The following is a 22,497-nucleotide window of genomic DNA, read 5'->3' as shown; positions in this document are numbered from 1 at the left end:
AGTGTTTTGTGGGGGCGGGGAGAAAGACAGGCCATTGCCAGCCCTGTCCTAAGAAACCAATGCTGGTGCATTGCTGATGGTGGGGCGATGCGGCTGCCGCTAGCCAATATCTTGTGCCGCTTCTGAAGAGGGGAAATTTGATAAAAACACCTCTCAGTAAGGTGAGGAAAGCATAGCAATTGCACAAAAGACCGTAGCAAGCCACCAACCATGGAGGAGCGTATCACCAACAGCCCTCATAACAGACAAACTGATTCAGACAACCACTGCACATAGCCATGCGCCCCTGACATCCAGCTGGCTGCTGCAAATGATGCCTGTCTCCACTGGCAGGACACTGTGGTGAGGCCAGGGGGAGCCCTGGATAGAGATGGCTCCTGGCAGCTCTGCAAATGTGGTTTTTATGTCTCCTCTTGTGACCAGTTTTTCTTACCACAGGCATGTATGCATGCAGGGAAGGAAACATTGCCACTTCTAACAAAACATACATGTACTTCTGTAGTTTGCTCAGGAGAGGCAATGCTAACCACACTTCCAGGCCCTTTCCTGCACAAGGCTTTGGGTTTTGTGTTGTGTGGAACTCGGGAGCGCCATGCAAGCAGAATGAAGGCACTGGTGCAGCAACAAGGAAAATTACAATGGCACTGTTATAAAAAGCAGTTCCACAAACTCCCCAACTGCTCGTGTGTCAGGTTGGTGCTATGGGTTCAAATCCTGATAAATGGCATGGTGGCAAGAAGACAGGCACTGCTTTGGCCATCAACAGGCTGATCGGCTGCAACACCAAAGGAAGAGGCTGGACTAGTCTGGAACACACAGCTCAAACCTGGGTACAGTCCTCTGGCTGTACACTCAACTGAGCACGCAGGAACATGACATCACACAGGGTGTGAGCATCCTTGCAGCTGCCCTGGTGTCAATACCAGATGTAGATACCTGGGAGGGGAGGCAGAAGCATGGCACACCCAGTACCATTGTTCAAGCCCAGGAAGAAGACCTAGACACAGATGAGAGACTTTGTGCTATCAAATATAATCACACAGAATGATGATTGGCAGTTCAACATGTCCATCATTTTGGCTAGGAAGCCACCACTCACCATATCTCTGTTGCACTCATGGGGCTTGTGGCTGCTACCCATTCACCCCAGCAGCCTTTACACTCCAGCTGTTCTATTCCATGTTGCAGGGGTTAGCTGAACATCTTGAATAATCCATAAGGGGTTGCCACGGTTTCTCTGTGACTTGATGGCACCTTATGGACTTGCAAATAGGTGACAGGAGAATAGGCAGCTTGGAGGTCCTTCCCCTCCCCCTTGCAAAACCCGAACTGGGACACAGGAGACTGTGCCCTCAGTTCACTCCCAGTGTAAGCAGCATGTTGAAGACAGTGGTAATAAGTAACAAGCACAGAATGGGAATCGGTCTCTAGCTATCAAATCCAGTCAAACACAGCAAGCCACATGTTTATTGAAATCCATCAGGAATACTAAGTTAGATGAACTGAGTTGCCAAATCTCTAGTTCTAACAAGATTGTACTCATAGGCCACAGGCAGAGTCGTCCCCATCAACTAATGTCCGTGACAGAGGCTGGTGATGCAATAGTCTGCTATGTAGCTTGCAATGGTGTGGGAATTAAGCTACAATAAGAAATTTGGCCACTCCTCAGCAGGGCAGCTGAAAGCATACTGGTAACTGCAGCTGTTGGTTCAGATGGAAGCTCGGCAGATAGTTACAAAGAGATGCTGGTGTTTTCAGCAGCATAATGTGTTGCTCATGGCTGGTAGGGGATGGCCAGGACTGGAGATTCTTAGGAAGCTGTGCAAGATATTCCTGATGCCATCTAATTCTATGTTGATGCCATGGTCACACCAGCACAGTGTTGACATATCTCCAGGTATCTTACACAAAAGAGAGTATCACGGAAAAAAGCTGAACAAAAAACAACACGCCATGAAATCTAACCAAACCAGAAGTCAAAACGTTATATGAATGGTTCAGTAAAGATCTTAATAATACAAACAAATTTCAGTACATACGTACGCACTCATTTACAAAGCTTTTAAAATATCTAACAAAGTTCTCTCTGCATTGAGCACAGCGAAGGTTTTTCTAAAAAATCTAACAAAATTAGATTTCACAGGTACCGTTTGGTATTTAACTGGGGCTCCATGCAGGAGGCTTACCTACTTACGAGGAGTCTGTGGTGAGGGCTAGATGGATGCTTGCTTGGGAGGAGCTCGTGGTAACTTCCCTTTGATCTGCAGCTGGGGGCCATTTGGTGATGCAGGCCTTGTTGCCCACCCCGCCTTCTCTTTCACAGGTACTGCTTGCTATTTAACTGGGGCTCTGTGCAGGAGGCGTGAGCCTAAGGGCAAGAGCACAAGGTCTCTTGTCCCATGGCTCTTAGCGCAGGGCGCGCAGCCAGAGAGCAACAATTGGAGGACATGAGAGAATAGGAAGAATGTCACTATATTATGAACTGCTCCTGGGATGGCTGAAACTTCAGTTTGACACTGTTTGCTTAAATATATCATGACTGTAGCCCTAGTCTGTTGCCTGAATTGAGACCACCATGTTACCAGAACTGCTATTTTGTGGGGAAACTAGCACGCAGTCTGGCTTAAGTTAGTGCGGATCTTTACCAATGTATACCAGAGTCCGTACTTCCGGATTACTCACGCAATAAAGAGGCAGTAACTAATCAATATAAAACGTGTGTACTAAAGTGTTGCATAAACCTACAATAGCACATGCAAGCAAGATACATACAAGGACTAGGAAATAAAGAGTAGAAAAATAGAGCCGTTTGCATTAGCAGGAAACCCACTTGAGATCGAAGAAGTGGGGCGATATGTTACCTGATCATGGCGAGCAGCAGAGAAGCAGCAGCGAAGCGGGGTGATATCTAATGCCTGCACTAGATACGCAGAGTGACGGTCGGGGGTCAGGAGAGGAATGGCACGCCCGGTCGGGCACAGGAATGACGCACACCTCATGGCAGGCAGAGCCTGCTTAAGTACCCCAAAACGTACCCTGAGGCGGGGGCCTTCCATGTGGTTCTCAGGAGGGGAAACAAAAGCTTGATGGCTCTATAACTATTGCTAATGGGCCACTTTAGGGTCTGAATGTATGATTGTGACACCTTAGGAAGATGGGACAAAGGAGGGGAGGGAGTGCCGGGCGGGTTGATCGGATCTGTCAGGAAGCTGTTGTTGTCTTGATGGGATCTGCCCTGGAATGCAGTGGTTGTATTGGCATGTGTCCAGTAGGTATTCTGGATGGTTGGCACGTAGTTCCCATCTCAGGGCGGCTTCCAGCAATATGCATATCAGGGCGAGGCTGGACTCCGTGAACGTGACAGGAGCCTGATCTTGGAACAGCAGCCTCAAAGCAACTTGTCCATGGTGAATCTCTGCTGCCTGGGGACATGGCTTCTTCCTTGGCACGTCTTGCGGGCTGGCTAGCAGGCTGCCAGGTGGCGCGGGCAAACCCAGTGCCCGTCCTGCAAGGAGCTCCCCGTAGGAACTGACCATGGGGGGCCTGGCCAGGCTTGCGGAGGGGTCCCTCCAGCTGGCACTGTGCTGCTAGTGGCATGGCTCTGGGCCCAGGTGGGGTATGTGTCCAAGGAGGCAGGAAACAGGCATTGGTGAACACAGTCCATACTAGCAGAGAGGCAGGAAGCAGGCATGGGCAATGCTGCCCCTAACTGAGTCTTTGGCAGAGTCTCAAAAACAGCAAGGCAGGAAACTGACACAGTTCAGAGCAGGCTCCATTACAGGAGGGGGGCGGGGTCACTGGCAACAACCAGTATGTTTGATACTCTAGTATGTGGTTGTGGGGTCTCATACTAAGCTTCTTACTATGTGCTTGGTGAAAATGTCTTTGCTACTGAAGTGCAACTGGGAGCTGGCAAACATGGGAGTAGGACTTACCAAAGGCACCCAACATCAAGCAGTAATGCTTGCTGCTTAACCAACCTCTCTAGTATCCCCCTTACTGATAATGGGGCCACTTCCTCCACTACCCCCGCTACAATACTATGCAATGCCAGATCTGTTAGGAACAAGGTTGCATGCATTGCTGGGATGTTGCAAGATGAGACTTGCCTAACAGAGACTTGGCTGCAGGAAAATGACAAGGTGTGTCTTCCCCCCTGGCTATGCAGTCCTACACCAACCTCACTGTGGTAGCTGGGGTGGAGGAGTTGTTGTTATTCTTTGTGAGCCCTTCAACTTCTCCAGTACAAGCTATAGCTGGTATTGATTGCATGTTCCTGTCTCTGGGAATTAAAGATAGACCGGGTATCTTGCTTGTGTATGGACCATCCAGCTCCTCCATAGGCACCCTTTCTAAGCTGGCAGAGCTGCTAGCAGACATGGTGTTGGAGACCCTTAGACTTATTGTTCTGGGAGACTTCGACATCCATGCTGAGTGTTCAAAGTCAGGCCCGGATCAGGAATTTATAGCTTCCCTGGCAACCCTAGGCCTCTCTCAAAGAGTGTCAGGCCCTACACATGAAAGAGGCCACACACTAGACTTAATATTTTGCACTGAGCCTCTGAGGGGAAGTCTTATTTCAACATTAGAGACTTAGCCTGAACCATGGTCAGATCATTATCTGCTGAAGGCAAAAGTGAATATGGCCCCGACACCCCACAAAATAGGGGGTCCAGTTAAAATGATTCATCCACAAAGGCTCATAGACCCTTTCAGATTCCAAAATGCCTTGGGGGATTTTAGAATTCCGGACACATGCTCTACCAAAGCTGCTGTAGGAGTGTGGAACATGAAGCTCCTTAAAGCTGTTGACTCCATTGCTCCTTGTTGACCCCTCCAGCCCTTGGGACAGAAGCCAGCACCATGGTTTATCAACTTGCTCACCTACCTGTTGGAATGGTTGTGGAGCTGTGGGCACAATCGGACACCACTGGTGGCAATGTCCATCAGTCATGAAATTTTGGGATGATGTTCTCACCCAAATAAAAGAGATCATGGATTATGACCTTCAATTTGATCCTCAAATTATCTTCCTAGGTTTCTGGCAGAATTCGAATGTTCCATCAATCAGGCGTGAATTAATTGATAGCTTACTGGTGGTGGCTAAAACGCTGATAGCATCACGATGGAACCAGAAAAATATCCCAAATATAGATCAATGGTATGTTAAAGTCTGGGATCAATTCATACTAGAAATATTATCATATGTCATACGTAAAAATGAAAACCTCTCTTTCAAATCATCGTTCTTTGAAAAATGGTGGCCCTTCTTTGAATTGTATTGCTAGCAAAGATATGTCTCCTCCTGTTAGGCTATGGATGACAGGATACAGCAGACAGATCTCTGGAGCACCACATCAAGACTCAGGTTCTTGGATAAATGGTTTTTATTCAGAAATGAAATCTTTTCTATATACAGGTCCCTAGGACTACTTGGGAGCTAGTTAGCTAACCAAGCAGCAAGAGTAGAAGTTGACAGTAATGACATCATGTGGGAAATCATTCCCTTTTATCCTCTAGTTTACTCCTTTCTCCCCTCTCCCAGCATGAATAATACTTTGGCGCTTTTTCTGTGTGAGAACATTTCACATATTTAAGATATCACACTAAGTACGGAGGAATCGAGACACAGCACTGGAAAGGACTACAAGATCATAAGCATTGAAAACATTGGAATCAGTTCCAGGAACCACCTGTGATGGTCAGAGAGAATAACAGTTATGATATTAGCAACAGAGTATTATTCATACATTGAGACACAAGAAGATCAGAATGCAAAAAGAGAATATTGGCATGGATGGGGCTCAGGCATGACACCTCCGAATGAATTATATCAGACAATTCTTGACAGTTAATCACTCCGTCTGTTAGCATATATAGTTAAAACTGTTAAAACTGTATTTTATCTTTGTTGTTGTTACTTCATGATGTTAATGTTATTGTTCAACTTGTTATAGCTATTTGTTTCTCAATAAATAATTTTTTTAAAAAGAAAGAAAGGCTGGTTGGTACAATTTCCAGGAACAGGCCAAGGCAACAAGGTTACACATTTCTTACCGAGAGCTGGGCTCACTGAATTACAATTTACACATTAGCGTATTGCTTATAAATTCTGAAAGCAAAGACATTTTGCAAATTAGACATTATTTTCCAATGGGATACAATTAAGACTCAAACCCCTTCTCAAAATTCAGAGCAACAACACGGTGCCAGGTAAATACCAGACAGAACATAAATCATGTTTAAAATACCACAATGCCATCAACGTTCAAATGAAACCTAGATTTAGACTGCTGACATTCCAAACCCAAAGCGCTCGTGCTACTACCAGGGACTTTCATTTCTGTCCTACTCCCAAGGATCATTTCATTCTGCGGGCAGTTATCTCAGACCTACATGGCTGGCGGGCAATCCCCAAATAAGTCTACTCAGAAAGTTCCCCTTTATTCAACAAGACTAGTGCTCAAAAAAGATTTTGCACTCTCGTGCTAAGAGCAAGATTCGGGTCCAATAGCACCTTAAAGAACAACTAGATTGCCAAGGTATGAACTGAAAAGATAGTTGGTCTTTAAGGTGCAACTGGACCTATTTGATTGCAGACCAACATGGCTACCCGCCTAACAGGAGAGAGAGAGAGAGAGAGAGAGAGAGAGAGAGAGATCTGTTCCTCCTATAACAGTGTGTGTGTTTTTTTATTTAATTATTTTATACTATTTTAAATGTTATTTTAAATTTAATTATTTACAATGTTATTTTAAGTTCTTCATGTTTGCCGCTTTGGGGGCCCTACTTGGGTAAAAAGGCAGCATTCTCCTGTTTTAAATAAATAAATAACATTATTTGCCTCTCTGCAAGTTTTTCAAGTCCCAAGTCGCTTGGCATTCCCCGCTATCTCATATCCTTCAGAGATCCCCTGGTTTCTAATGGCTATTCTAGTCTTGTGAGTTTCAGCAGTTTTCTAGGTTCTGCATGATTTGGGTCCAGCAGCATCTTAAAGACCAACGAGATTTTCAGGGTATAAGTTTTCGAGTATCAAAGTTCCCTGACTTTGTAAGTTTACCTTATATATATATAAAATATATCTGAAGAAGGGAGCTCTGACTCTTGAAAGCTTACACTCCGAAAACCTTCTCGGTCTCTGCGAGGGGACCCACCAAAATCCCAATAGAGGAGTCAGCATTAACCAAGGCAGAAATGTTGGCAAAGTAAAAAGGTTTATTAGAGTAAAAAGACCAAAACAAACTGATGCACAACAGGTATCTCTGATCATGCATGGCATTTTCTGTTCTAAATCATTGCACATGCTAAAACTAAGGACACTGATTGCCCATAGACAATACATGATTGTCAATAGAGTGTGGGCTCCATTATTACCTATGGGCAATCATGCATTCTCTACTGGCAGTCATGTATTGTCTAAGGGCAATTGGTGCCCTTACTAGGCAAGCGTGGACTGCATTATTCCTTATGGGCAAGCATGATCCCCCATTATTCCCTATGGACAAGTGTGCCCTCCATTATTGCCTACAGGCAAGCATGCCCTCCATTATTTTCTAAGGGTAAGCATGCACCCCATTATTGCCTATGGGCAAACGTGGACTCCATTATTTTCTAAGGGCAAGCGAGCGCTCCATTACTGCTTACAGGAAAGCGTGGGCTCCATTATTCTCTATGAGCAATCATGCACTGTCTATGGTCAATCTGGGTCCTTAGTGTTAGTATACCCTAAATTAATGACACTCCAGAACTGCCCACTATCTTCGGCTGAATTGCTAAATGTACAAAACCATTACAAGTAGATGAAAAGAGAGGCAAACAGAGGAAGGCAGCAGAGACTCAGTCATTGCAGCTGAATGGAAAGATGATTGTTCGCCCACTATTCAAACATGACACAAAAAACGATGGGAGTTTTTTACATATGAGAAAATCTCACAAGATCTGAAACAGATACAGACGACTCCTAGACCAAATTCACGCAAAATTGGTTTCCACTGTTGACTAACCTCAGCAAACATGACACTTTACCACCTTCCTATGTCCCTCACAGGCTCTCATCTCCTTCTAAAATACATTGGGATCTTACATATGACTGGCGAGCTGATCTTTTTGTAATGTATTTTAACTTCAATGCCAGTTTCTTCTAGCACATTATGTTCTATTATTACATTGCATTGATATTCTTGTCATTTGAATTATCTGTTGCAATCTCTGCATTATGAATGTTTTAAGACCGTCAATAAAAGAATTGGGGATGGGGTGGGGGAGACTCATCCCAACATGTCTTTCAATAGAACCAAAGTTATAACTAAAAGAGTCTAGCTAAAATCTATACAGTTGCAGGAAAATTTCTTTTAAGAGTCTCTAAGGACCCAAATCCTGCCTGACCAACATGGCTACCCGCCTGAAACTTGCTCTGTTCTGTCTCTCTCAGCTGTTTACTCCCAATAGAGCCGCCGCCTTCGCCTCCTACGCGGGGAGAAAGACAGGCCCTAGCAGGCCTGTTTTCGGCCTCGCCTCCATGCCTGCCCCATTTAAAATGCCCGCAACTCGCTGGCCCCAAAGCATCCCGCATAAGCGGCGCCGCTGACTAGTCCCCGAAGGACCCTGACTGCGACCCGAGGACGGCGATGGCGAGCACCGGGCAGCCGCCCTCGCCGCTGAGCTGGAGGTCGGCGGCCTTTTACTATGAAAACCCTGCCAGAGGTGGCTATAAATCAGGTATGACTTGAGGGCACTCTCCAACACCAATGCAAGAAGAATCCTATGTCCTGATTCAACCCTGGAGGACATATTGTTCCTAAATTAGAGTTGGTTACAGTTGGGTTTGAATATTGTTGCTTTGATCAAACTTTTGTTTCACAACTCAGCAGCATTAGACAATGTTTATAAACTTCATTTCTATGTGACTTTGAAACACTTTTGCAAAATCTATAGACTTGTTTAAGGTTCCCATGAAGCTCAAATGTCATCATTTTAAACAGTTTCTCATTTAAATGTTGGGGCTTAAAAATATGCAAGCAATATTTTTTAAAAAAAAATTAGTACTGATGATGAAGGTGAAGTAAATTTTAGCTAGTCTGTGTGGTGAAAGGCGCTATTGGTAAATCATTGTCATACAATTTTCTTTATATAAAAGACAGGGGGGAAAGCAGCTTGGGTAAATATAAAATTTCAGGTCTCATTTGATCCTCACTCTATTTGATCTGGATTTAATTAATTTAATCTATTAGATTTCTTGCCCACCCTCCTCCCCCCCTTACATTACATTATATAATAATCAATAAAGAATATAATCTGTACCCTGCTTGCCCAGATCTGCCACACTGGCCGTTTCCAGATGGCTTACCTGCCTCCGGAACGTCGTGCCATGTTGTGGGGAAAACGCGAAATATCGCGTTTTCTCGCGCAAGTTTTGCACGACGTCATGCAATGTCGCGCAAAACTCGCACGAGAAAGCACGATATTTCACGTTTTCCCCGCAACATGGTGCGACGTTCTGGAGACAGGTAAGCCATCAGGAAACGGCCACTGTGAAGGGAGTTTTGGGCATTGCATGCCAGATACCCATTTTCTTCTGCTCCTTCCAGGGATGTTTACACTGTCTCATTCCATTACATAAGACCAGCTAATGATGTCTGTGATCTTCTATAGGGAAGGAATACGGCATAGCAGATGCAAGATGGCTACATTCTGATCCTACTATTGTCTCACTGGAAATACTGACTGTTTTTCTGGATAGCCTTCTGGCATTGATCCTCATTTATGCTATTCTTAAACAGAAGCATTACAGGTGAGAGCATGTTTTAAGCACATCAGTTTTGTCATAAAACATTTCCATGAACAAAGACCCTCCAAGCTTGGTCAGTAGGGCAGAATGGTGGAAAATAAGGATGCAGAGACAATCTGATTCCGATCGTGCCTTTGAAGTAGTAAATGTTCCAATATCCATGTCTTTGATCATGAGCTTGACATCAGTACCTTCCGATCATGGGAACTCTTGGAAACCGCCACTGCAGCCTCCCTCCCAGCCGACGCTCCAACAGGTCCTCTAGCCAATCCTTCAAAAATTTAAAGAAAAAATTCCCAGTCAAGAAAAAATTCCCAGCCAAGGCAGAAATGTTGGCAAAGTAAAAAGGTTTATTAGAGTAAAAAGACCAAAACAAACTGATGCACAACAGGTATCTCTGATCATGCATGGCATTTTCTGTTCTAAATCATTGCACATGCTAAAACTAAGGACACTGATTGCCCATAGACAATACATGATTGTCAATAGAGTGTGGGCTCCATTATTACCTATGGGCAATCATGCATTCTCTACTGGCAGTCATGTATTGTCTAAGGGCAATTGGTGCCCTTACTAGGCAAGCGTGGACTGCATTATTCCTTATGGGCAAGCATGATCCCCCATTATTCCCTATGGACAAGTGTGCCCTCCATTATTGCCTACGGGCAAGCATGCCCTCCATTATTTTCTAAGGGTAAGCATGCACCCCATTATTGCCTATGGGCAAACGTGGACTCCATTATTTTCTAAGGGCAAGCGAGCGCACCATTACTGCTTACAGGAAAGCGTGGGCTCCATTATTCTCTATGAGCAATCATGCATTGTCTATGGTCAATCTGGGTCCTTAGTTTTAGTATACCCTAAATTAATGACACTCCGGAACTGCCCACTATCTTCGGCTGAATTGCTAAATGTACAAAACCATTACAAGTAGATGAAAAGAGAGGCAAACAGAGGAAGGCAGCAGAGACTCAGTCATTGCAGCTGAATGGAAAGATGATTGTTCGCCCACTATTCAAACATGACACAAAAAACGATGGGAGTTTTTTACATATGAGAAAATCTCACAAGATCTGAAACAGATACAGACGACTCCTAGACCAAATTCACGCAAAATTGGTTTCCACTGTTGACTAACCTCAGCAAACATGACACTTTACCACCTTCCTATGTCCCTCACAGGCTCTCATCTCCTTCTAAAATACATTGGGATCTTACATATGACTGGCGAGCTGATCTTTTTGTAATGTATTTTAACTTCAATGCCAGTTTCTTCTAGCACATTATGTTCTATTATTACATTGCATTGATATTCTTGTCATTTGAATTATCTGTTGCAATCTCTGCATTATGAATGTTTTAAGACCGTCAATAAAGGAATTGGGGATGGGGTGGGGGAGACTCATCCCAACATGTCTTTCAATAGAACCAAAGTTATAACTAAAAGAGTCTAGCTAAAATCTATACAGTTGCAGGAAAATTTCTTTTAAGAGTCTCTAAGGACCCAAATCCTGCCTGACCAACATGGCTATCCGCCTGAAACTTGCTCTGTTCTGTCTCTCTCAGCTGTTTACTCCCAATAGAGCCGCCGCCTTCGCCTCCTACGCGGGGAGAAAGACAGGCCCTAGCAGGCCTGTTTTCGGCCTCGCCTCCATGCCTGCCCCATTTAAAATGCCCGCAACTCGCTGGCCCCAAAGCATCCCGCATAAGCGGCGCCGCTGACTAGTCCCCGAAGGACCCTGACTGCGACCCGAGGACGGCGATGGCGAGCACCGGGCAGCCGCCCTCGCCGCTGAGCTGGAGGTCGGCGGCCTTTTACTATGAAAACCCTGCCAGAGGTGGCTATAAATCAGGTATGACTTGAGGGCACTCTCCAACACCAATGCAAGAAGAATCCTATGTCCTGATTCAACCCTGGAGGACATATTGTTCCTAAATTAGAGTTGGTTACAGTTGGGTTTGAATATTGTTGCTTTGATCAAACTTTTGTTTCACAACTCAGCAGCATTAGACAATGTTTATAAACTTCATTTCTATGTGACTTTGAAACACTTTTGCAAAATCTATAGACTTGTTTAAGGTTCCCATGAAGCTCAAATGTCATCATTTTAAACAGTTTCTCATTTAAATGTTGGGGCTTAAAAATATGCAAGCAATATTTTTTAAAAAAAAATTAGTACTGATGATGAAGGTGAAGTAAATTTTAGCTAGTCTGTGTGGTGAAAGGCGCTATTGGTAAATCATTGTCATACAATTTTCTTTATATAAAAGACAGGGGGGAAAGCAGCTTGGGTAAATATAAAATTTCAGGTCTCATTTGATCCTCACTCTATTTGATCTGGATTTAATTAATTTAATCTATTAGATTTCTTGCCCACCCTCCTCCCCCCCTTACATTACATTATATAATAATCAATAAAGAATATAATCTGTACCCTGCTTGCCCAGATCTGCCACACTGGCCGTTTCCAGATGGCTTACCTGCCTCCGGAACGTCGTGCCATGTTGTGGGGAAAACGCGAAATATCGCGTTTTCTCGCGCAAGTTTTGCACGACGTCATGCAATGTCGCGCAAAACTCGCACGAGAAAGCACGATATTTCACGTTTTCCCCGCAACATGGCGCGACGTTCTGGAGACAGGTAAGCCATCAGGAAACGGCCACTGTGAAGGGAGTTTTGGGCATTGCATGCCAGATACCCATTTCCTTCCAGGGATGTTTACACTGTCTCATTCCATTACATAAGACCAGCTAATGATGTCTGTGATCTTCTATAGGGAAGGAATACGGCATAGCAGATGCAAGATGGCTACATTCTGATCCTACTATTGTCTCACTGGAAATACTGACTGTTTTTCTGGATAGCCTTCTGGCATTGATCCTCATTTATGCTATTCTTAAACAGAAGCATTACAGGTGAGAGCATGTTTTAAGCACATCAGTTTTGTCATAAAACATTTCCATGAACAAAGACCCTCCAAGCTTGGTCAGTAGGGCAGAATGGTGGAAAATAAGGATGCAGAGACAATCTGATTCCGATCGTGCCTTTGAAGTAGTAAATGTTCCAATATCCATGTCTTTGATCATGAGCTTGACATCAGTACCTTCCGATCATGGGAACTCTTGGAAACCGCCACTGCAGCCTCCCTCCCAGCCGACGCTCCAACAGGTCCTCTAGCCAATCCTTCAAAAATTTAAAGAAAAAATTCCCAGTCAAGAAAAAATTCCCAGCCAAGGCAGAAATGTTGGCAAAGTAAAAAGGTTTATTAGAGTAAAAAGACCAAAACAAACTGATGCACAACAGGTATCTCTGATCATGCATGGCATTTTCTGTTCTAAATCATTGCACATGCTAAAACTAAGGACACTGATTGCCCATAGACAATACATGATTGTCAATAGAGTGTGGGCTCCATTATTACCTATGGGCAATCATGCATTCTCTACTGGCAGTCATGTATTGTCTAAGGGCAATTGGTGCCCTTACTAGGCAAGCGTGGACTGCATTATTCCTTATGGGCAAGCATGATCCCCCATTATTCCCTATGGACAAGTGTGCCCTCCATTATTGCCTACGGGCAAGCATGCCCTCCATTATTTTCTAAGGGTAAGCATGCACCCCATTATTGCCTATGGGCAAACGTGGACTCCATTATTTTCTAAGGGCAAGCGAGCGCTCCATTACTGCTTACAGGCAAGCGTGGGCTCCATTATTCTCTATGAGCAATCATGCACTGTCTATGGTCAATCTGGGTCCTTAGTGTTAGTATACCCTAAATTAATGACACTCCAGAACTGCCCACTATCTTCGGCTGAATTGCTAAATGTACAAAACCATTACAAGTAGATGAAAAGAGAGGCAAACAGAGGAAGGCAGCAGAGACTCAGTCATTGCAGCTGAATGGAAAGATGATTGTTCGCCCACTATTCAAACATGACACAAAAAACGATGGGAGTTTTTTACATATGAGAAAATCTCACAAGATCTGAAACAGATACAGACGACTCCTAGACCAAATTCACGCAAAATTGGTTTCCACTGTTGACTAACCTCAGCAAACATGACATTTTACCACCTTCCTATGACCCTCACAGGCTCTCATCTCCTTCTAAAATACATTGGGATCTTACATATGACTGGCGAGCTGATCTTTTTGTAATGTATTTTAACTTCAATGCCAGTTTCTTCTAGCACATTATGTTCAATTATTACATTGCATTGATATTCTTGTCATTTGAATTATCTGTTGCAATCTCTGCATTATGAATGTTTTAAGACCGTCAATAAAGGAATTGGGGATGGGGTGGGGGAGACTCATCCCAACATGTCTTTCAATAGAACCAAAGTTATAACTAAAAGAGTCTAGCTAAAATCTATACAGTTGCAGGAAAATTTCTTTTAAGAGTCTCTAAGGACCCAAATCCTGCCTGACCAACATGGCTACCCGCCTGAAACTTGCTCTGTTCTCTCTCTCTCAGCTGTTTACTCCCAATACAGCCGCCGCCTTCGCCTCCTACGCGGGGAGAAAGACAGGCCCGAGCAGGCCTGTTTTCGGCCTCGCCTCCATGCCTGCCCCATTTAAAATGCCCGCAACTCGCTGGCCCCAAAGCATCCCGCATAAGCGGCGCCGCCGACTAGTCCCCGAAGGACCCTGACTGCGACCCGAGGACGGCGATGGCGAGCACCGGGCAGCCGCCCTCGCCGCTGAGCTGGAGGTCGGCGGCCTCCCTAGCGGCATGCGCGGCCCAGTTCGGCCTGGGCTGGGCGCTCGGCCGGTGGCTGGGCCGGCGCCACGGGAGCTCGCGGCTGGACGGCTGGGCGCTGAGCTGGCTGTGCTACGACGCCCTGGTCCACGCCACCGTGGTGAGGCTCCGCGGTGGAGAGGCGCCCTACGGCCGGGCCTTCCCACGACTGAGCTGGCGTCTCCTCAGAGGGGAAGGCCCAAGCCGGGCGGGCTAGTTTGAAACGCCGGTCCCTGCCTGAGGCAGAAGCGCGCAGCCCCGCTTTGGAAGCCGCGCCACGGCCCCTGCGAGGGCGAAGAAGCGCCCTCGCCTCACGCTTCGCTCCAGGCTGACTTGAGGCGCTGAGGCGGCCAGCGGGGCGATTCCCCGGCCTTGTGGCCTTTCTGTCTTCCTGCGCCCTCTGTGCAGGTCTTTCATTAATAGTAATAATTAATGGTGTTCCTCAATGGAGAAACTGGTTTTTTCTCTGCCTACCTGTACCTAAGGTGGCTGAACCTTAAGACAGCTTTTCAATAATGTATTGTATTACATGGAGGCGTACTCTGGGATCAAGCCTTGTAATAAACCAAAGATGGTTTATTTTCATTTATTTTATTTACCTTATTTATAGCCTGCCTTTCCCACTGGGACTCAAGGTGGATTATGCCATGTAATTCAATACGAGCAATGGATGGGAATGGTTTAGGTGGGTAGCTGTGTTGATCTGCAGTAGAACAGCAGGACTGGAGTCCAGTGGCACCCTAGAGACCAACAAGATTTTCAGGGTATGAGCTTTCAAGAGACAAAACTCCCTTAGATAGTTTCAGGTAGGTAGCTATGTTGGTTTGCAGTAGAACAGCAGGACTGGAGTCCAGTGGCGCCCTAGAGACCAACAAGATTTTCAGGGTATGAGCTTTCAAGAGACAAAACTCCCTTAGATAGTTTCAGGTAGGTAGCTAGGTTGGTTTGCAGTAGAACAGCAGGACTGGAGTCCAGTGGCAAAGTCCAACAAGATGTTCAGGGTATGAGCTTTCAGAGTCAAGTGCCCTTCAGATACCATACACCATACCATTGCTATCTGAAGAAGAGAGCTCTATCTCTCAAAAGCTTACACTCTGAAAATCTTGTTGGTCTCTAAGGTGCTACTTATCTCCAAACCTGCTGAACTGCTGGGAAATACACTCGAAGAACACCAGCTATATCTTGTACTGTACCTATGCTTCCTGACTCCAACTGGCCCTATTTTGTAACACTCCTCTCAGCCTTCTGAGCTGATGGATCTTCATTCTCATTTGTATCTGATGAAATGAGCTTTGACTCACGAAAGTTTGTACCCTGGAAAATTTTGTCAGCTATTAAGATGCTACTGGACTTCATTTTTTAAAAAAAGCCAAATTATTATTGCACTTGGGCAGTGCAGTAATTTGAGGGATAAAGTATGTGCCCTCCTGATACTGGGTGGTAAACCTCCATCTACAGGGACATCACAGCATTGCAGTGCTTCTGTACGACTAGACAGCCTCCCCAAGGAGTCCTGAAATAATCTGGTCCTACCCACACCACCAGTCTATCTCACATTTCATTGATAAGTCATATTTTGTTGGTTGTTTGCTCTTTACCCACAGGAAGGCTCCTTTGTTTACATGGCTCTGATGGGAACGGTTGCAGAATTCGATAACATAATTGCGTCTCTGTGTAAGTATTCTGTTAAACCGAAACACAGGAAGCTAATGCTTCTCCAGTGCTCTAGAATCCGTAAGATTAGAGGTGGCTACAGATGGGTTTCAACATTGTTGCCTATATTGAACTTTTGCTTCAAAACCCATCACTGTTATGTTACACAATGTTGATATAAACTTTAGTTCTACGTGACATTAACACTTCTGTGAATCAAAAAACATAATTTTAAATAGTTTCTCACTGAAATATTGTGGCTGGAAAACATGGTAGCAATATTTTTAAAAATTAATGCTAATTGTGCAGGTGTTAACCCAGGAATAACGTTCGATTTATATACTGCCCTTCAGGACAACTTAATGCCCACTCAGAGCGGTTTACAAGTATGCTATCATTATCCCCACAACAAAACACCTTGTGAGGTGGGTGGGGCTGAGAGAGCACCAGAGAGCTGTGACTAGCCCAAGGTCACCCAGCTGGCTTCAAGTGGGGGAGTGGGGAATCAAACCCGGCTCTCCAGATCAGGGTCCCGTGCTCTTAACCACTACACCAAACTGGCTTTCAGGTGAACAGGTGAGGCCTCTTGCTTTCCAGAAAACTTAAGCCCTGTGCTAAGCAGAGAGCCTTGCTGTTCAACTGGTTTGTGTGGTTAGCTTGCTTCATCTGAGAAATCTGCTTCTGAGACCAGCCTAGGACGATTCATGAGGTATATATCAGAATACACTTAATGCTCTTCATTGTCTCCACAGGCTGGAAGTCTTCTTTAGTATAAGCAGAATTGCCTTTAGCAGGTATTTGATCATGGTCTACACACACACTTGAGAGTTGGTTGCATTTATTAACATTCTAATATTCAGAGCCTAGATCAAAGCAGATTAAATACAGTCAGAGAAGACTTGTTGAAATAAAATATTATTGCAGTGTTTATAGAATGTTACCAGAGAGGACATTCCGTACACCACATTCCATACACCACGTTCAAGAAAAGGGCCCGGTCCATTTTTTCCTGTATTCTAATTTTTCCTGTATTCTAATAAGTCCTGACAACCTGGGACCATATAAAGGTGCCCTGGCATGTTGATAACCACTACTACCCTGCTCCAGGTCTCTCACACTGTGAAGAAGGGTGTTTTGGGCATTGCATTTCAGATCTCCATTCTCTTCTTTCCAGAGCCAGGTTGGCAAAAAAGGCTAATTCTATTGTTTCCAGAGCCAGGTTGGCAAAAAAGGCTAATTCAATCTTGGGTTGTATCAAAGGGGCCATAGCGTCGAAATCGCAGGAGGTCATAGCCCCTTTCTATACTGCCTTGGTCAGGCTGCACCTGGAGTATTGTGTGCAGTTCTGGAGGCCTCACTTCAAAAAGGATGTGGACAAATTCGAGAGGGTGCAGAGGAGAGCAACGAGGATGATCAGGGGTCTGGAGACTGAGCCCTACGAGGAAAGGCTGAGGGTCTTGGGAATGTTTAGTTTGGAGGAGGTTGAGGGGAGACATGATTGCTCTCTTTAAATATTTGAAAGGCTGTCATTTGGAGGAGGGCAAGGAGCTGTTCCAGTTGGCAGCAGAGGGTAGGACCCGAAGCAATGGGCTTAAATTACATGCACAAAGGTACCGGCTGGATATTAGGAAAAACTTTTTCACGGTCAGAGTAGTTCAAAGGTGGAATCAGCTGCCGAGGGAGGTGGTGAGCTCCCCCTCACTGGCAGTTTTTAAGAAGAGGCTGGATGAATACTTGTCAGAGATGCTTTAGGCTGATCCTGCACTGGGCAGGGGGTTGGACTAGATGGTCTGTATGGCCCCTTCCAACTCTATGATTCTATGATTTATGCAGTCTCATTCCATTACATAAGACAAGCTAATGATGTCTGTAATCTTCTTTAGGGAAGGAATATAGCATAGCAGATGCAAGATGGCTACACTTTGATTCCACTATTGTCTCAATGGAGATCCAGTCTGTTTTTTTGGATGGCCTTTTGGCATTGATCCTCATTTACGCTATTCTCAAACAGAAGCATTACAGGTGAGCATTTTTTTTCAAGTGCATCAGCTTTGTCATAAAACAATTCTATGAACTAAGACATCCAGGGATGGCCAGTAGGGCAGAATGGAAAATAAAGATGCAGAGACAATCTGATTCTGACCATTCCTCAATATCCACATTTTTGACCATGAGCTCAGCATCAGCACCTCCCAATCATGGGAGCTCTTGGGATTGGTAACTGCAACCTCCCTCCCAGCTACCTCCTCCAATAAGTCCTCCAGCCAAATTCTCTGCTTGTCAGAGCTGCCTCAAGATCACCAAGCTGCTTCGTGGCAGGATGAGGTAGGAACAAGCCCTTGCATGGAGAGTGATAAATACCAGTATTTGAACGTTGTAGCGTTGTAGTGTTGTCCACTGCCCACAGACCAGTTCGGTGATGTCAAGCAGGATCTCTTGTCCCCAACAAAAAAATACAGAGGCTCTTTGGGTTGATGGATGTAATATGGCCACATTATGGACAAAACCGATGAAGAATGGTTATTTCAAGTAGTTCTACAATTTTTCCTCTTTTTTTCCCCCTTTTGTTTGCTGCCAGTTTTTCTGCCCAAAATATAACTTCAGTTTCTCTGTTAAATCAAAAGTGGAAAGGAATCTCTCATTCCTTAGTTTGGTAAAAATCGATTGCTAAGGTTAAGGTTTCAAAGTACAGAAGACTGATTTGGCTGATTGAAGAATCTTCATCCCAAAGTAAAATGGACATTGCTAGACTAAGCAATTGTTCAGAAGTCAGAGAGAAGGACAAGTGCGATCTCCTTTGTACCTATTTTGAGATTTTTGCCATGGATTCACTTTATTTTTGCCTGTCATAACATCATCAGGCTACATTCCAGGGGTGTTTTCAGTCATTCTCACTGTTGTACCTCGTCCCCTTATAAATAACAACAGTGCGTTGCCATTGACTGTCTAATACATTTCTTGAACAATTGGGCAAAGTAATAAGATAGCAGGGATGAAATGATGGAAATAAATACAAATTCTTTTCTTCTCCAAAAAATAAAACAAAAATATGAAGGCCTTCTTGATTTCTGTACCATATGGAACAGTAAACATGTTATAGTCTCATGCATTGTGCCTGCTTATATCTTAGCCTTCAAGCACTCTCTCTCTCCTTTGGCTTTTAACTTTTAAAAAAATGTTGTACTACTACTACTACAGTTATATACCGCCCTTCAGGACAACTTAATGCACACGCAGAGTGGTATACAAAGTGTGTTATTATCATCCCCACAACAATCACCCTGTGAGGTAGGTGGGGCTGAGAGAGCTCTGAGAGAGCTGTGACTGACCCAAGGTCACCCAGCTGGCTTCAAATGGAGGAGGGGGGAATCAAGTCTGGTTCTCCAGATTAGAGTCCTGCCGCTCTTAACCACTACACCAAACTGGCTCTAGAAGATATATATATAAAGTAATAGTGCTTTCAACATGTGAAATGTACATTGAATTTCCATTTCTAATTTCCTTTTCTCGCCCCCTTACAGGCACTTCATTCAGATAACATTGTGTGTTACTGAAATATATGGCGGATGGATGACCTTTGGTCCAGAGTGGCTCATTGGAAGCCCCAGTCTCAACACTAGTCACTGGCTTTATGTTTGGGTGTATCTGACATTTTTCAATGGTATATGGATAGTTATTCCTGGACTTCTGCTAGTGCAGTCCTGGGTAGAGTTGAAGAAGATGCATCATGAGAGATCAGACAGGAAAAAACATTAATGAGCAAGGCATTGGGACAGTAGTTGTGGTGTCTTCAGTTGCAATCCTTCCGACACAAGGAATAGTGAAAAATCAGGGTTTCTTCCCTTCCCAGTCAGGGCGTCCACATGCCACTACGTGGTGCACAACTGTGAGTCCAGGATGTTTACTTACTTGCAGCCTGAGCACTCCGGGAGTACAAAGCTTGCCTTCCAGTGTCTACCCCAGGCCCTTAAATCACAAACAGCTCCCACCAGAAACAGCAGTAAATTGGTACCTGCTAGATAACGATCTAGGCTGCTAGATAACAATCTGTGTTTCTGATTAAGGGACCTTTGACTCTGGAAAGCATATACTGGAAATCTTGTTCGTCTTTAAGGTGCTACAGGACTCAACTCTTGCTCTTCAACTGCAGACTAATACAACTATCTACCTGAAACTATGTCTTTCTGTAACAACTGAGGGTTAAACTACAAGAGCAAGATGTCACGGGTCCATCCCACGGCGGTCGACGTCATTTTAAAAACCTTTGTAGTTCTTTAAAAATTGCTGCGGGCCCACATCTGAATTAGGATTGTGGCAACACCATGAGCTCTTGTCCCCATGAGCTTTTTCAGGTCCTGAAACAGCAACGGGTGGTGCTTTTTTGGCACATGAAAGGCATTGGGGGGGGGGGGCAACAAGAGCTCCTAGAGCTGCTACGCCTGCGATTGGATTGATGCCCTGCAGCAATTTTTAAAGAAACAGAAGAGATTTTAAAGTGGTGCCTGCAGTCATTTTTGCACACATACACAAAGTTGCCTTTAGCCCCGTAAAAAAGAACCTATCATGCTAATGTTAGATTTGGAGGTATATAATTTATGTTAGGGGAAATTACATGGAATGAATGATGCTGCTCCAGTTAAATTTAATGACCTTTACAGCTGCATTAAATTCAAAAACCTCAGTAATTCCAATCATAGATTTCCTGTTTGTTGCCATTTAGTTAACACGGCAAAAGAATGTTAAGCCCATCATCCACAGGGGACAATAAACAAGTTACATCCTCCTGGACTTTGAAAATACGAGGTTAAACCCCAAGCGCGCCTTTAATGAACCCCAGAGATCCTATGCCAGAACCTGTTCTTTCCTTCTTTCTCCAAAACCTTGCATAGGTCTTCTCTTTAGCTTCTTCTCTATGGCTTCTTCAGTCTCCTGTCACTTAAACATCCTGTTATTCCCCCTCCCCTGCCATTTCTTAATTCATATCATGTTTGAGCCAAGTAGCTGCTGCTCAGAGTGTCTTCACACATATTTCTAAGGTATAACTCCTAAAATACTTTTGTGTCTAAAAACATATGTGCCTTTAACTAAGATTGTTAAGATTATATTGATCAGGGTTTTAGACTTGGACGTGGCTCCTTGTTACACACATACAAAGAAGAAGGGCCCTGTCTGCAACATCTAAAGCAAGAACTCACAGCGGGGATCTTTCCATTGTAGTATGCTGGAAAAAAACCCTGGAAGGGTGAAAAAGCAAAAGGGTTCACTTGCACTGCAACTTACTTTTGCCTGCTTAGTGTATGGTTCAGCAGCTCTCCGGCTGATGTCTTATTGCCTACTGCTAGATCCTTCTAACTGGAAATGCTGGGGGGGGGGGGTGTGTGAACCTGAGTCCTTCTACATACCAAGCAGATACTCGACTGTTAATCAGGCCCGGGCCTTTTAATACCAAACTGGCCTCTGATTCCTTTTCATAATCAAGCTCTGATTAAATGCCATTTGCTCAACTTGACACCTCTCCTTCTGCTCTTTGTGTAACTGACATCTTGGGGGTAAATGTGTGTTGCTTTAGCCTTTTGGTACCATCATAAAACCAGGGGCCTGAGGGACAAGACGTGCGTGCCAGGACCCAACCCACCCACTTTGGGAAGAGAGGGCACAAAAGTCTCTGCAGCCATTTAGCTGTGCTGCTCTGGTGAGGTTCTAGAGTCAGAGGACCGACTGGCGGGCTTGCTTTTTCCTCCAGGCATTGGAAGCCCATCCCAAGAAGGGGATGAACAAGGTACTGTATGGTAACCCTAAATATGGTAGTTAGTAGTAACTTCTTTCCTTTTATGTAGCTGCAAGATCTGTTTTCCCCATCCTGTGTGCTACCTATGTTCTGTAGTCTTATAGTTCAGTAAAGACCTTCCTTGGTTAAGATAAGATGTAACAGGCTTGACCTGTGTGCCTGGCTGTTCAGTCAGGTGCCATAACTGTACACACTCGGAGGCTCACCAGCTTGCCCCAAGAACTGATGAAGGGACAAGCCTGTTTCAGCTGAAGTGGTGGTAGCACTACTGGGGAAACTGAGGATCAGGAGGAAGCAATGACACCCACCACCCAATCCATAATGTGGTAGCAGTGGTTTGAGCACAACTTGGAAGTAATCAGAGCACAATTATTGGGAGGTATATCAGGCACAAGGTGCGCAGATAATGTTTTATCAGCGATTTGGGAGGGAGGGGTTACAAATGGTCAAGATTAGACAGACACTAGACTACTTAGCCCACCTGGAGAAAGGAACTCTTTAAACCCTTAGTTTCACCTATACAAAA

The 22,497-nt window shown here is 44.6% G+C and overlaps 1 protein-coding gene across 1 annotated transcript; it reads left to right on the top strand.

The window, feature by feature from the left end:
* The first annotated feature begins 14,392 nt into the window (after window positions 1–14,392).
* LOC129331278 (emopamil-binding protein-like) lies at window positions 14,393–21,692 on the top strand. The gene is made up of 4 exons (XM_054981735.1): window positions 14,393–14,651; window positions 16,135–16,204; window positions 18,067–18,205; window positions 19,705–21,692. Exons 1-4 carry the CDS (start codon window positions 14,463–14,465, stop codon window positions 19,937–19,939), a joined length of 633 nt encoding a protein of 210 aa, XP_054837710.1. The 5' UTR covers window positions 14,393–14,462; the 3' UTR covers window positions 19,940–21,692.
* The last annotated feature ends 805 nt before the right edge of the window (window positions 21,693–22,497 follow it).

This window comes from Eublepharis macularius, chromosome 1 (assembly GCF_028583425.1).
Source record: "Eublepharis macularius isolate TG4126 chromosome 1, MPM_Emac_v1.0, whole genome shotgun sequence".
Lineage (NCBI taxonomy): Eukaryota > Metazoa > Chordata > Lepidosauria > Squamata > Eublepharidae > Eublepharis > Eublepharis macularius.
This window is presented reverse-complemented; position numbering and strand designations above follow the sequence as displayed.

Coding starts and splice junctions, on each gene's coding strand:
- LOC129331278 (XM_054981735.1), top strand. CDS start 14,463: ATGGCGAGCACCGGGCAGCCGCCCTCGCCGCTGAGCTGGAGGTCGGCG. Junction 14,652..16,134: donor CCCTGGTCCACGCCACCGTG/GTGAGGCTCCGC, acceptor CTTTACCCACAG/GAAGGCTCCTTTGTTTACAT. Junction 16,205..18,066: donor TAACATAATTGCGTCTCTGT/GTAAGTATTCTG, acceptor AATCTTCTTTAG/GGAAGGAATATAGCATAGCA.